We start from the raw sequence: 13,044 nt of genomic DNA, 5'->3' as shown, positions 1-13,044 counted from the left end.
TCTGACTAACCCTACCGCGTGCAGGGCGAAGAAGAAAGCGCTGACGCCAGATGGTGCGTGGCTGCATCTGCGGTGGTTCGTGCGGTGGTGGAACAGGATGCGCTGGCCCCACTCCTCCTCCCTTTTGTGTCCGCACTCCTCTCCATTGCCGCTTATGCCCAACGTTGCCACTGGCACCACCCACCATCGAGGGGAGTAGGTGCATGCTGTGCAATGTCTGCACCTCCGTCCTCCCTCATCTCCTTCCCCATCAGCCTCGCGCCCTCCCTCTCTGCGTGTCTCTATTTCATGACCGCGCGGCGCCTACTAGCCGTGGTGGCCGCCGCGTTTTTTTTTTCTCTGTGCCCCATTTGTGAAATCAGCGACGAAAACGACGCCCTTTTGCCTCCCTCGGCAGGCCTGCGCGGCGGCATGTCTCTGACGTGGCAGAGACGACCGTTCTTTCCACCCCAGCGCGCAGCGGCCATGGACCCTGCGATGCAGGAGGAGTCTCCTATGCATCTCGATCTACTTCAAGGCGCGCTGCCGTCTGCCTCAGCCGAGCAAAAGGCAGAGGCAGCCGACGGCGGGCCAACATGTGAGTCTGCGTCGCAGCGTGCCACGATACCGCTCAAACGTGCTGTGACGTCTACTACCTGGGCAGCGGTGTGCCCGTCTCTCGCGATGCTAGGCAGCGTTGGCGACATGGAGTTCACTGTCGGCGGCTCGCTGCTGCCACCGCACCTCCTCGTCCACCCGCAGGGCTTCCGCATCCTGAAAAATGCCAGCGTCCTGGAGCGTAACATGCGCAGCTACTTCCGACTTCCTCAGCCGCCTAACGCTGCCACACGCGAGGAGCGACGCCGACTTCGCCGTATCCTCGAGCGCATCGAGGGCGAAGAGGTGCAGCGGAAGGCACGGGTGACAGGCAACCAGGATGGCGTCGTATTGGACGGTTTTCTTGTGCTGAGCGCGTGCGAAGCCGAAGAGCCGGATGAAGTGACACAGGTGACGCTGCAATCCTCACAGCTGTCGAGTAGCGTTGCGGGGGACTTGCAGTACTTTACGCACCTCACTTCGCTGAACTTGAGCGACAACCGCTTGCGCCTGGGTCATGTGCTCCCGTTTCCCGGATTAAAGGATGTTCACCTCATGTGCAACGGAATTGCTTCTTTGGAAGAGGTGCCGCAGTTAAGCAGTTCCTCACTTGCTACCATTACAGCGCTGAACCTTGCCTATAACCATATTCCCGCAAATCACCTAAGTTACTTGAAGGCGTTTGATGCCTTGCAGCAGCTGGACCTCAGCCATAATGGCCTGCGCGCGTTGCCAAGAGACTTGTCGGGTCTGGCACACCTTACACACTTCGCGCTGGAGTCAAACGAGCTGTCTTCATCAGATGTGTTCTACGCATTGAGCACCATGCCGGCGCTCGTTGAGGTGAACCTTGCGCGGAATCGGCTCTCCTCTATACCCCCGTTGAGTGCCGGCTCGTGCGATGGCAACAGTGCCCTGCGCTGTGCTCCCTTTCCATTCCTGCAAGTGATGAACCTGACAGGGAATCGTTTCCAGCGCGTCGAGGCCCTCCGACCCTTGGCCGCACTACACCGGACGCTGCGCCGCCTCGCTGTTGGCGAGAATCTCCTGCTGAACCGCCAACCGTATCAGAAGGCTGAGGTACAGCGTGTGCTAGACGAGGCTGTTGTGGACGCGTACTACGCGGCGCTTCTTCCACCCCAGACGGACAGCAGTGATCCCAGTGTGCCGCCGGAGATGATGAACACGTGGCACTGTCAGACCTGGACGCGCTACATCCCTCAGCCGCAGGGCGAGGCGGACATATCCGAGATGGACGTGGTGGAGGCGGCACTGATCGACCCCTCTTCGTTGCGCGATACCACCGCCTCCGCACCCGCGGCTGTGGCGTCGAACATACTCGAGGCCGATTCAGGCGGCCTAGTGAGCGAAAATACACATCATCAAGATGGCGTCTCGCCACCGCTGCCGACCGTGGCGGAGTATCTCCGCCGCTACCGAATCCACGTTCAAACGCCGAGAGCTACTCCACCAGCCCTGCCGAAGCAGCCAACGCGCTACTTCTACTCCTCGACATTTCGACAATCTGAACAGAGGACGCACGGCGTGATGCCGCTTGTGACGCTACCCCCGTACAGCGAGTTCATGGACGTCTACCGTGTGCTTGGCCGGCGTCGTCCGGCGGCACAAGGCCGAGGCGGCGGCGTTGCGCGGTCAGCTGCAGTACGACGAGCGGAGGCGCAGCGGGTGTTCCCACCGCAGCCAATGTGTTTACCCATGCTGCCTCACGTTCCCATCCCACCCCGCACGGAGGCCACGGTCTCATCGCAGCAGGTGGGCGACGAGGAGGGGGATGAGGAGCCGGAGAGCGCGCAGAGGGGCAGGGGTTTTTTCTTGACCGGCCTGGACGACGCAGCAATGCGGTCGCTAAGGGACGTCCCCAGAGACCGAAAGGCGACCGCGGCGCCGCCACCTGTGGAGACGCAACTAGAGTTGACCAACAAGCTGGCGTCTGTGGCGGCTGGCACCGCTGACGAGCTGCTCCCACGCACTCGTCTTCCCCGGTCGGTGGTATCTCCTGCTGCAACGAACGTGCACGCCGCCATCTCTGAATTGCGGGTCATGCTACGCAAGCCCTTACCCTCTCTGCCGTACGACTCATCGCGCACCAAGCTTACCACCAGGTGATGACTTGATGAAATGACGAAGGACACCCGCTCCTTCGCTGGGTGTATCTGTGTGGCCTTCCGCCTCACTACTTTGGTGGTGCAGAAGCCTTTTTCCCTCGTCGTGACGAGCCCACTCATGTAAACCTTGGCCTTCTTTTCTCTGTTCTTTGCTGGTTTCTTGTCGTTACTGTGGCTCTTCCCAATCGGTCGGGGCCGCCGCGTCATGCCCCGGCCCCACCGGCTGGCCGGCTGCCGGATGAATGTATATACCAAGCCACAGACCCCAAACGCTGCAGTTATGTGCGCTTGTGCCTTGGCGAGCTTATGCGAGAGAAATGCCCAATCAACCCTCCCTCCCGCGCACCCTTAAGCTGGTGCGCAGTGTGTGTGTGTGTGGGGGGGGGGAAGGGGAGCGATGAGAGGGTCTCTCGAGTTGTGCGTACAGAAGGTGAGAGCATGTGGATAATCAACGAAGAGTATCCGATGATAGCCACGTCGATAACTCAAGAAGAGTACAAGAGAATGTCAAGAGAAAGTGCTCGTGCTTCGCCTTCGCTAAATGTGCGCCCATGATGCGCGTCAGGCAACGCAGTTGCTCCTCTCGCGCCTTTGGATAGATGCAGTCCTGAGGCGGGCAGGAGAAGGTGGTGGGTGCGCTCGGAACTGAATCCTTGCTCAGCATTTTGTGTGTCCCTAGGCAAACTTTTCACCTTTGCCTACTCCTCTCTCTTAATCGGTAGTTGCCTAATAGAAGAGAAACGTGCGAGAGTAGTATCGAACGGTCTACAGCGCTCGCCTTTGCACGTCTCTTCTTTTTTCTGTCTTGTTTTCGGACACGCTGTCCGGGGACCGTCACTTCGCCGCCTGTATCCTCCTCCCGTCGTGCCTCGTTGAGCACCGCGCTCCCTGCTGTGCGGCGTGTCGGCTGTGCCTGTGTGTCTTTGTCTGCGTACTGGCGATACAAGGGCGTCCGACCTGCTCGCTTATTGTTATCTTGGCCCTTCTACTGGATCACATTCCTATGCGACTCTCCACTCGCGATGCCAACGCCCAGGGAAGACTGAGCAAGTCACCCTGCATCCCTCCCTCTCAAGTGGATGTGGGCGTATTATGCGCGTCGAGAGAGGCGTGGCCGCCACTTTTGCCCAGCTTTAGCAGGGAGGCGGTGGAGGCTATGAATCGATTTGTCCAGGGATTTATCTGCAAGCGCATCGAGTACCGCTGCGGCCAGCTCTCCGCTGCGGACTACGAGGAGGCGTTTCTACCGCGGTGGGTGCGTATGGCGGAGCACCGCACCGACCTCATGGAGGGTTTCTTTGCCCAGCACGGCAGCCGCCTTAGTGAGGAGGCGTTCCACCAGCTCTTTGGCGCCTTCGAGAAGATGCAGAGCGCCTTGCGTGATGCGCGGCAGGAGTCTGGCGGTGTCGTGGAGGGTTGTCACGACAAGCGCATCTCTTTTGCGCGGCCGGTGGCGCATCGCCTCATCCGCCGCTCCCGCGATCGTTTCTCACTCCGCAGCGTCGCTGACGCCGACGAAAGCGTGGACCTTAGCCACTTTTCTCCTTCATCTTGTCCAATCAGCGCTGCCGACGCGTGGCGAGACTCGCTGCAGCCTGGTAGCTCCTCTCCTGTCCCCGGCGGGCCGGTGCTGAGCGTGAGCAGCGTGTCAGAGATTGCCGACGCGGACGACGTGTGTACCGTCGTGCTGCCGGTGGAGGAGAGCGCCGATGGAGACCACTTCACAGGTCGTGCCAGCGGCGTGTACTACGGCGACCTCTTCCGCTCCGCTGGCAGTTCCGCGAGCAGCATTAGCGACAGTAGCCACGCAGCTGCGACCATGACCTTCCCCCTTTCAGTGAAGAGGGACAGCTTGGAAGGCGGCGCCGAGTTTGCTGAGGCCCTGCTGCAGGTGTGCCGCGGGCCGGTGCGGCGGGCCGCAACGTGGCGACGGCTGTGGCTTCGCTGCTTTTACCATTGCATTCTCCCAGCTATGGTGGTGCTTTTTGTTGCCGCTCACTACTGGGACACAATGCAGCTGTATCTGCGGCTATAGAGTGCCTTGGGCTGATGTGGCGCCTCTCTCCTCGTTCTCTCCGGCTGAACCGTCTCTGTCTTTGTTCAGCTAATTGGCGCCGCAGGTTGCCGTGGTGGACTGTCTCCGTTGGGGTGGCTTTGGTTGGTCTTGTATTTGGTGTTTGTGTGTGTGTGTGTTCTCCGATGCAGGCACTAGATAGTTTCTCGCTTTTTATCCGTAGGTGTCTTACTTGTTTGCTTGTCGCTCTCTATGTGTGTGACGAGATCTCCTCTTGACCTCCTCATCTTCATCTATGTGTGTGCCATCTGCAGAGGGGATGCGTCGCAACGTGTGTCCTCCGACTGCACGCAAAGCCTCCGCACCCCCGCTCTCCCACAGACATCGACGCGTAGCCCACAGACAGGCGTTTGCCAGCTTTTAGGTGCTACATACCCACAGTGATGAAGGCGGAGGCCAAAAGAGCAAGAGAGGTGGAGAGATCGTATGCGGGGGTATTTCGTATGTGCACTTGGAACGTACCCGCCTTCGAGCACGTTCCACCGCTCTTCCCCTTCCTCTGCTTCGGCTCTCTCACGCGTCTTTCCTCTCTTCTTGTCCTCTATGTGCGTGGAGTCGTGCACTTGTGGTTGTGCGCAACTGACTCAGCGTGGGGAGGGGGGTCGTCTCCTTGTTTTTTCCTCGCTGTTCACCTCTCCTCCTCTCGACTAGATGCCAATCTCTCCCTGACTGTGTGTCTGTTGTCTTGTTTACCTCCGATTACATGGTGCAAACACACACGTGTGGGCGGCTGTGTTCGTGGCAAGCGGGCTCATACTGCCCCCCCCTGGCACTCAGTATACGTGTGACGCATCTACCGTTGCAGTGCTGCACAGTGGACTTGGAATGGCCGTGATGCGGAAGAGGGGCCATTCATGCGTGCGCTTCAGTTGTCCTACTCCCGTGCATCCAGTCTTGGTGTATGCCTCCCTATCTCTGTGGTGAAATTCATCGTTCTGCGCTTCTCACTACCGTCCGCTGAGTTGCTTGCCCAGTCTCTCCACCCTTTCTTTCTCTTCTGTACACTTAGGTTGTGCGTCACGGCCTTGTCACAGACTTCATGCGACAAGCGGACACCCCCCCCCCCCCCCAGCAGTCATCCGAGAGCAGCGGTGCGGGAGTCTGGACGGACCGTCACATCGCCTCTGCTGCTGACCCCCACCCCAGAGCAGCAGCCCATTATTCTCCACCACTACTCTTCTTGTGATGGTGGGGCACATTCCCCCACAGACACATCGACCTCTAACTATCGACGTCTTCTTCTCCCTCTCGCCATCAGAGGGTGCAACTCTCCTGCTCCTGTTGCGGCCGCTGCGGTGTCATCCTTTCATTTCGCTCTTGTGATTTTTTTTCGGCCCTATTCCCTTCATTTGCTTCGCTGCCAGCGACACGCCGGCATGATGAGTGAATAGTAGGAATGCGTTTGAAAGCACCACCTGCTACGGCGTCGCTGCGGCAACATAAGGGGTTTCAAGTGATGGTGCATGGTGTGCTGGAGGATGCGGAGTGCGTGGAGATGCGGTCCATGTTCACCCGCACACAGCTCTTTTTCGACCCTCATTGAGCGTTCCTGGAGAGCAATGGCACCTACGGCGATAGCGCGGATGAGGACGACGAGGATCTCATCTTGCCAACGTACAGCAACAACGCCGAAATGCTAACCCAGCTAGCCGACTGCGCCAAGGGCTCCATCGCGTACTTTAGCTTCACAGCACCTTTTTGAGTTTGCGTTGATGAGCACAAACCTGTTTGGTTGGCCACAGCTAGTCATTACACCTCATACCGTCAAAGGCGCTGACGACGACAACACTCAAGTTCTCGGCAGCGGGGAGTCCATCATTGGCTACGGTCGATGCTTTATTCCAATGAAGAGCGGGTACCACCCAACGGATATGCCTGTGATGCAGCTGGAGAGTGCCACCTCGAGATAGCAGCTGATTAGCCTCCTCGCCCGCGAGAGACCGGTGCTGCGCGACCTCTCCTTGTGCACCGGCGACGACCAGGTGATGCTGCACGCCCGCCCTCTCGACGGCTATGTGAGGCTGAGCTTCTCTGTCATGATCAACGGCATGGGGTCGCCAGGATTCGAGGTGTAGCACGCAGGGTTGCCGTCCTCCTTTTTTCGGCACTCGGCCCACCCCTGCCACCACACCCGCCTGCCGTCTTCACGTTCACTCCTGCGCAGGTGGGCTGGTCACGTTGACTCACACCTCACGCTTCCTCTTTTCATAGACGCAGCAGCTCCGCAGCCCCATTAGACATGCCTACAGAACACTAACGCTTAACAACTGGCAAGGCCGGTCGAGAACAGCGAGTCACGCAGAGGAGAGAGGCTGTGCGTGTACGAGCCATCCTCCCCGTGTACGGCACCTCACGTCGCCTCTCCCCGATCGTCGCTACCGCTTTTGACCCTCCTTCCTCTTCTCCGTCCTCTCCGGCGGTGCCACAGCCCCGGCGCTGTATTGTGGCAGTGCACTTATGCCTGCGTGCGTGGGTGTGTCACGGAGAAACGACGGACAAAGGTGCGCATGCACGGGTGGCTTAGCGGGACATGGTGAGGTGCTGTTTTCTTCTCCCTCTCCACATCTATCATCGACAGGCGTGCGTGCGGCAGCCACCCGCGCAAAGTGTGCAGCTGGAGATGTGATCCTTAAGCATGTTCATGGGCTGCGCGTTTCGCGGCAACAGAGCGCGACAACTCGTGGTTGCTTGGGCTGACCTCTTCATGTTCCTGCGCCACACCACTCGCTCCTTCTGTATGCTCCTCATCCACCATGTCTCCTCTCGCTGTACGGATGACACTTTCACTGTAGTCGCATGCGATTCCCTTCCTCCCCCCCTCTTCTCGTCGCCCCTGTCTGTTTTGCGGACTACTGCACCGCCTTCTCATTCTCCACATTTCCCGCTCTCTCTTTCTTTCTTTTTTTTTTATTGCCAGTTTTTGCGAGTGCTGAGTTCGGTGACGCTCTGCGTGTGTTCAAGTGCACGCGCGGGCGTGCATCTCTTTCAGTCTCATTCCTCTCTAGCGATCCATATTTCTTCTCTCCAGTTCTCCCCCTTTTCCGTTGTGGCTCGTCTCTTGTTTTTCTCTTCGGTTCGCCTGTAGCGCGCATTGAGGCAGCTCAGCGGCAAGGCCATCGCCCCCTCACTTCTCCTCCCATTCACTCGCATACACCGATTTCCTCGTGCGCCTGCGTGCGGGCGGCGCAGTCGTTGTCGGTTTCTCCAGTAGAGAGGTGCTTGTCTAGGTGTTGTTCATTAAGCTAAGTGTACGCCCTCACCATTTTCTGTGTATGCCGCCGTGTCTGTGCACGTGTGATTGAGCCTGAGGCGGTGTCGACGATCTCGTTCACTCTCTTTTTTATCTCTTCTATCGACTTGGTTGCCTCTGCTCTTCCCCCTTCTGATATACACGCACCTACATGTGCGCATACGCTTTGGTCTCAATGATGAACCGTCGTTTTCGCGGACGGCACTGTGCGGCGGTGATCGCCACGCTCGCCTTGTTCGGCGTGTTGCTCAGCCACGCCGATCAGATCACGTACCTGGGTGTCTTCCCGGCGATGGAGGGCGAGACCGTAGTGAATGTACTGAGTGTCGGGGCACTGAAGGCAGAGTGCCCTGGAGGGGTTCTCTCCTACTACGTTGACGCTGCCTACGGCAACAATGCCAGCTTTCCGCGGTTGCATGACCCCACACTTGAATTCACCGCTCCTTTCACCGGCATGACGATGGGCCTTCGGTCAACGTACGTGGACCTCCTGGTGCTGTGCAATGTCATCACCCCCGTTGGTGGGACGTCGCGCGTGTACTACCGTATCTCGCCGGGCACGACGACGACAACGACGACAACGACGACCACTGCACCGATCATGCAGTGCTCTGGCAACTACAATTACTCGCTGACGCTCAGTTCAGATGGCACGTTCGCGGAGCAGATTGCCAGCCTCTCCGCTCGTGCAACAGCTGCCGGCACGTTCTGCACTTCGGGCACAATCTTGGCGACACTGGAACCGCCTACTCATGGCACGGTTCGGTGGAACAACTCGGGCATCTTCTACTACACCCCTTTCACCCCCAAGGTGGGCGACGCGGTGGACTCCTTCAAGTTCCAGCTGACATGCTCGAGCGAGGGCTCCAGGTGTTACGGCACAGCGCTCATCTCCATCGTCGACGAGGACAAGGACGAAATCTACTATGCTATGGAGGGCGCAATCGTGTGCCGTGGCACCTGCGACGCAGGCGCGTGGCGCACCAAACCGACGGACCTCGCTCTCTTCGACGTGAACAAGACAGGTGTCGCTGTGACGCCGCGCAAGGACTCCCGTTCCGAGGACGGGGTCGACTTTGACTTCACGGTGAAGGGTAACCTGATCATCCACGCGTACACCACGATAGGCAACCTTGCCGCCCGCTTTGTGACCTTCTCCCCCATCTCAAAGGCCAACGCGCAGGGGTTCTTCGACTCCACCTCCGTCCTGGACGGCTCGCACGTCTCCTTCGAACCGTCGTGCCTAGACAAGCAGGCAAGCACCGGCAAGGGTGCTGACATTTGGAGCTGGACGGACATGAATGAGCTGAAAGGCCACCTCAACACTCTGGCCGACGCATACAAGTTAGGCGACAACTACTACCAGAAGTTTGGAGGTAATCACCGCCACTGCGACGTGTACCGTCTAGACCCGTGCAAGTACGCGCCTCTCATGACGCCGACGCTGGGAGACAAGAGCAAAAAGCTGGACAGCAACGCAACGCCGTCCGTGAGGTGGAGGCTGTATATTAATGATTGCGATGCAACGTGGGTGGGCAGGGCGTCGGTAGAGTCGCTGCGCGCGCTGCGCCAGCCAGACGGCTCTCCCACCTTTAAGCTGGAGGGCAAAGGGACGTACTTGGTCGGCATTGTGTACTCACAGTCGGTGAAGCCGGCAAATTGGAACATCCCGTCAGCCGGCATTGTGCACACGGAGACGGCTTACCAGCTGCGTCTTAAGATCCATAATATTATCATCGTCGACGCTGCCGCACGTCTTTCGAGCGGCTTTAGCGTTCCACAGCTCCAGATGAACTCCGACATTCAGTATTCCACAGGCAAGCGAACAGACACCCGAGAGCGTCTTTACCGTTACTCTGTTCTGCTCTACCCGTACTTTGCGGCCAACAACACAGCTGCTAACATAACGTCTCTCTCGCTGACGGTTGTCTCCACGACGCTGCTGAACTCCACGTGGACGTCGCCGAGCAAGATAGAATGCCCGATGTGCACTGGCACAATGACGAGCTGCAGAGGTACGGGGAACGGATTCGAGACGGACTGCGGTGACGAGGCCCTCATAACGTTCGAGGCGCTCGATTACAACGCGTCCGATTTTGAGGGCTCCATCACCAACGAGGGCATCTCCGGAAAGTCCGCGAGTACGTCGGTGAGCCCGAATAATGCGCTGCGAGTGACGTTTGCCGCGCGCGCGAACGGTATGGGGTCGGTTGAGGCGACGGGCGCCTACCCAGTCGGCACCTTCGCCATATCTGTAAAGTTGTCGAGCGGCCAGGTGTTCGACGTCGTCGTGAACCAGACAGATTACATCAGCGAGCTCAACACGCGGTTCCTCGACACGGAGCTATGCCGGCCGAGCGCGTACTGGCCAGTGCCGGACCCGCTGGGATCGTCGGTTCCAGTGAAGCCATACAGCGCCGAGGCGCTGGCCTTCCTCCCCGGCACCTCCACTAGCGAAGAGGAAGAGGAGGAGGAGAAGAGCGAAAGCTACTACGACACCCCTGAGCGACTGACAAGCCCGAGCATGTGTGCCACGGCGCCGAACAAGGAGAGCACTCATATTCATCTGGACAACATGACGGCCATCATTGAGAACGAAAAGGGAAATGTGACAGTCTCCATGTGTGCCGTGGCAGACGAGCGGACGTTTGGCCCAACGGACTGGGTCATGGTTTCTTTGCCTCGCATCCACGAGGAGACAAAGAAGATCAACTCCGAGGTGATTCAGAGCATCGTTGATGATGAAACGCTTAGTAACGACTCTTACACAGTAGCGCAGCTGCAGTACCTCACGCTGTCTGTGCGGGTGTCGGAGGTGATGTCGAGCCTGCTTGCCGGCAGCCTTGCGAAGGGCTACGTCAACATTTTGCTGGACGGTGACAACGCCCCCAGATCCAGACGCAGAGAAGAGGAAATATGGATGTATCCGGAGAGCAACTCGTCATCCGACCAGTCAGACGCATACCTGCCGTGGGAGATGTACGCCTCATCGCTCAGTTATCGTCGCATTGCACACAACACCAACGCTAACGCTAGCGAAACGGAGCCCTTCAACTTTGCCTTCATCCCTGGCTCCCTGCTGCACTCTGGCAGCCGCATCCGTGTTCCTATGATCATCCGCGCTGCGATCAAATTTGTCACGTACGCTTTCACGGAGGCTAACTCCACGCACTCCTCGCAGCGCGTGAAGAAACACGAGCGTGAGGAGGCGCTACTGTACATTGTTTCGGTGAGCCGCAGCATCTCCGCTGCTCTGCGCTTTGACACAGACACCTACAACCCGGTCATCACCCAGTCGGGCATCGCAGCGAAGCCGGCCACCGCCATTCTCATCGTGCTCATTGTCGCCGTCGTGTGCGTGCTCGGCGCGTTCATGTACGTGGAGGTGACGTACAAGCGCATTATTCACAATGCTAAGTACCATCCCAAGGGTCCCGACAGCCCGGTGGGCATCCGCTACGGGCGTGACGGCAAGCCAAAGGAGAATCAGAAGGCGGCCAAAGAGGGCAGTCGCACAGAGGCCGCCGTGTCGTTCTCTGCCTTCACGGCGCGCACCGCGAAGGGCACAGTCGCGGGTGACACCACGACGTCCTCGATCAAGACAAAGTTTGGCGTCGTGCGCGGAGAACAGAAGCGCGTGCCAGAGTCGGTGGCTGGCTCTAGCTCCGCGTCGAGCGAGGCGGACAGCGCTGCCAAGCTGATGGATGGCTACATCGTGGAAAATCCACCCATCGGAGAGGAACAGCCCCGGGTCGAAGACGGCGAGGTGGCCGAGTTCTAATCACGCCACCACCGCTCCACGTCACGGAGGCGCCAGCAGCGCAGTCGCTCCCCCTCCCCCCCCTTCACTCTTTTATCGTCTGTCCCCGCCTCCCCCCTTTTTCTCAAGGCGTGTTTGCTTTGTGTGCGAGGACAAGGCCGTACCGATGGTGGCTCTCGTGCGGTCACGGGAACTGCCCCGAGACTGAGGGGTCACAGGACTAGTAAAGAAGGAACGCATGTCGAGGAGTAGAAAAGTTGGAAGTGGGTGGGTGGGCCAGGAAGTGGGATGCCGCGGAAGACGCTCCAACACCGTCGCCAAGATACCGTCTGCTTCTGCAGAAGCGCGTAAAAGTCTTGTTTTCTGCGAGTTTGCTTTGTTTTTTTTTTCCATTCCTGTGCTTGTGCCCTCCTCCCACTTGCGATTGCATAGGTACACGCCGTGTTCGAGCCTGCGAGCCCGACTGTGTCATCAACTCGGCGTGTGCGTGTGCGTGTGTGTGATGGCGGGACTGTTTTTAGTGCTGCCTAGTCAAGGCACGGGCGATGGGGGTGGAGGCAGGGGCAGGCGCACACGTATCCGTCATCGCCAGACCTTCACGTGACGTATGCGGCTGGAGGTGTGCGCTGAGGTGGTAAATTAGGTAGCCAAAGGGTGAGGTGAGACCTCTGTGTGTGTGGGCTGACGAGCAAGGACGGAGTTGGCGGCGAAAGAGCGTCCAATATGCATGCAGGAGGGAGAGGTGCGGATTAAACATCTGCCGCAGACGCGGGCATGTGGTGCTTCACTTTAATTTGGCAGTGGTTGTAGTGCCCGCGTCGGATGAACGGGTTCATAGACGAGGTAAATGTGACGGATCGGCCGAGGGCTGTGATAACAAGCAAAGGGGAAAGGCAAGGATGACAGCCACAGAAAGAAATGGGACTTTGGGTTTATTGTTCGGACATCGCACACACACACACACACTCACACAAACCGTGGCACCCCTGTGTGTGGGTGTGCGTGTGCGTTGGCGCGTGATATTGTTCGTACTCCACTTTGTTCCCCTTCTCCATCCCCACCCCGCTAACCAGCCTTCCCTCTTCATCTGGTTCTTCTTCGACAAGAAGACGTTTCCCTCTCCTTTTCGTCAATTCAGCGTGCGGTTCAGCTTATTTTGGTGCTTCTAGCTACGGCCTGTATCATGCGGAAGTCATGTTGCCATTCCTCGTTTTTTTTTCGTTCGTGTTTTACGTCGCTGTTCTGTTTGATGTCGTTG

The 13,044-nt window shown here is 58.4% G+C and overlaps 3 protein-coding genes and 1 pseudogene across 3 annotated transcripts; all 4 read left to right on the top strand.

Annotated features, from left to right (window-relative positions):
- Window positions 1-213: 213 nt before the first annotated feature.
- Window positions 214-2,703, top strand: LPMP_320330 (hypothetical protein; the record flags this gene model as incomplete). The annotated part of the gene is made up of 1 exon (XM_010703418.1): window positions 214-2,703. One exon carries the CDS (start codon window positions 214-216, stop codon window positions 2,701-2,703), a length of 2,490 nt encoding a protein of 829 aa, XP_010701720.1.
- Window positions 2,704-3,705: 1,002 nt separating this feature from the next.
- Window positions 3,706-4,737, top strand: LPMP_320320 (hypothetical protein; the record flags this gene model as incomplete). Its single annotated transcript, XM_010703417.1, has 1 exon — window positions 3,706-4,737. The coding sequence occupies one exon, from the start codon at window positions 3,706-3,708 to the stop codon at window positions 4,735-4,737; it is 1,032 nt and encodes a 343-aa protein (XP_010701719.1).
- A 1,435-nt stretch (window positions 4,738-6,172) lies between these two features.
- LPMP_320310 lies at window positions 6,173-6,958 on the top strand (annotated as a pseudogene).
- A 1,219-nt stretch (window positions 6,959-8,177) lies between these two features.
- On the top strand, window positions 8,178-11,807 carry LPMP_320300 (hypothetical protein; the record flags this gene model as incomplete). The annotated part of the gene is made up of 1 exon (XM_010703416.1): window positions 8,178-11,807. One exon carries the CDS (start codon window positions 8,178-8,180, stop codon window positions 11,805-11,807), a length of 3,630 nt encoding a protein of 1,209 aa, XP_010701718.1.
- Between the last annotated feature and the right edge of the window lie 1,237 nt (window positions 11,808-13,044).

The sequence above is a fragment of the Leishmania panamensis genome (assembly GCF_000755165.1).
Source record: "Leishmania panamensis strain MHOM/PA/94/PSC-1 chromosome 32 sequence".
In the NCBI taxonomy this organism is placed as follows: domain Eukaryota; phylum Euglenozoa; class Kinetoplastea; order Trypanosomatida; family Trypanosomatidae; genus Leishmania; species Leishmania panamensis.
The sequence above is the reverse complement of the archived record's forward strand: the minus strand, read 5'-3'. Positions and strand labels throughout refer to the sequence as shown.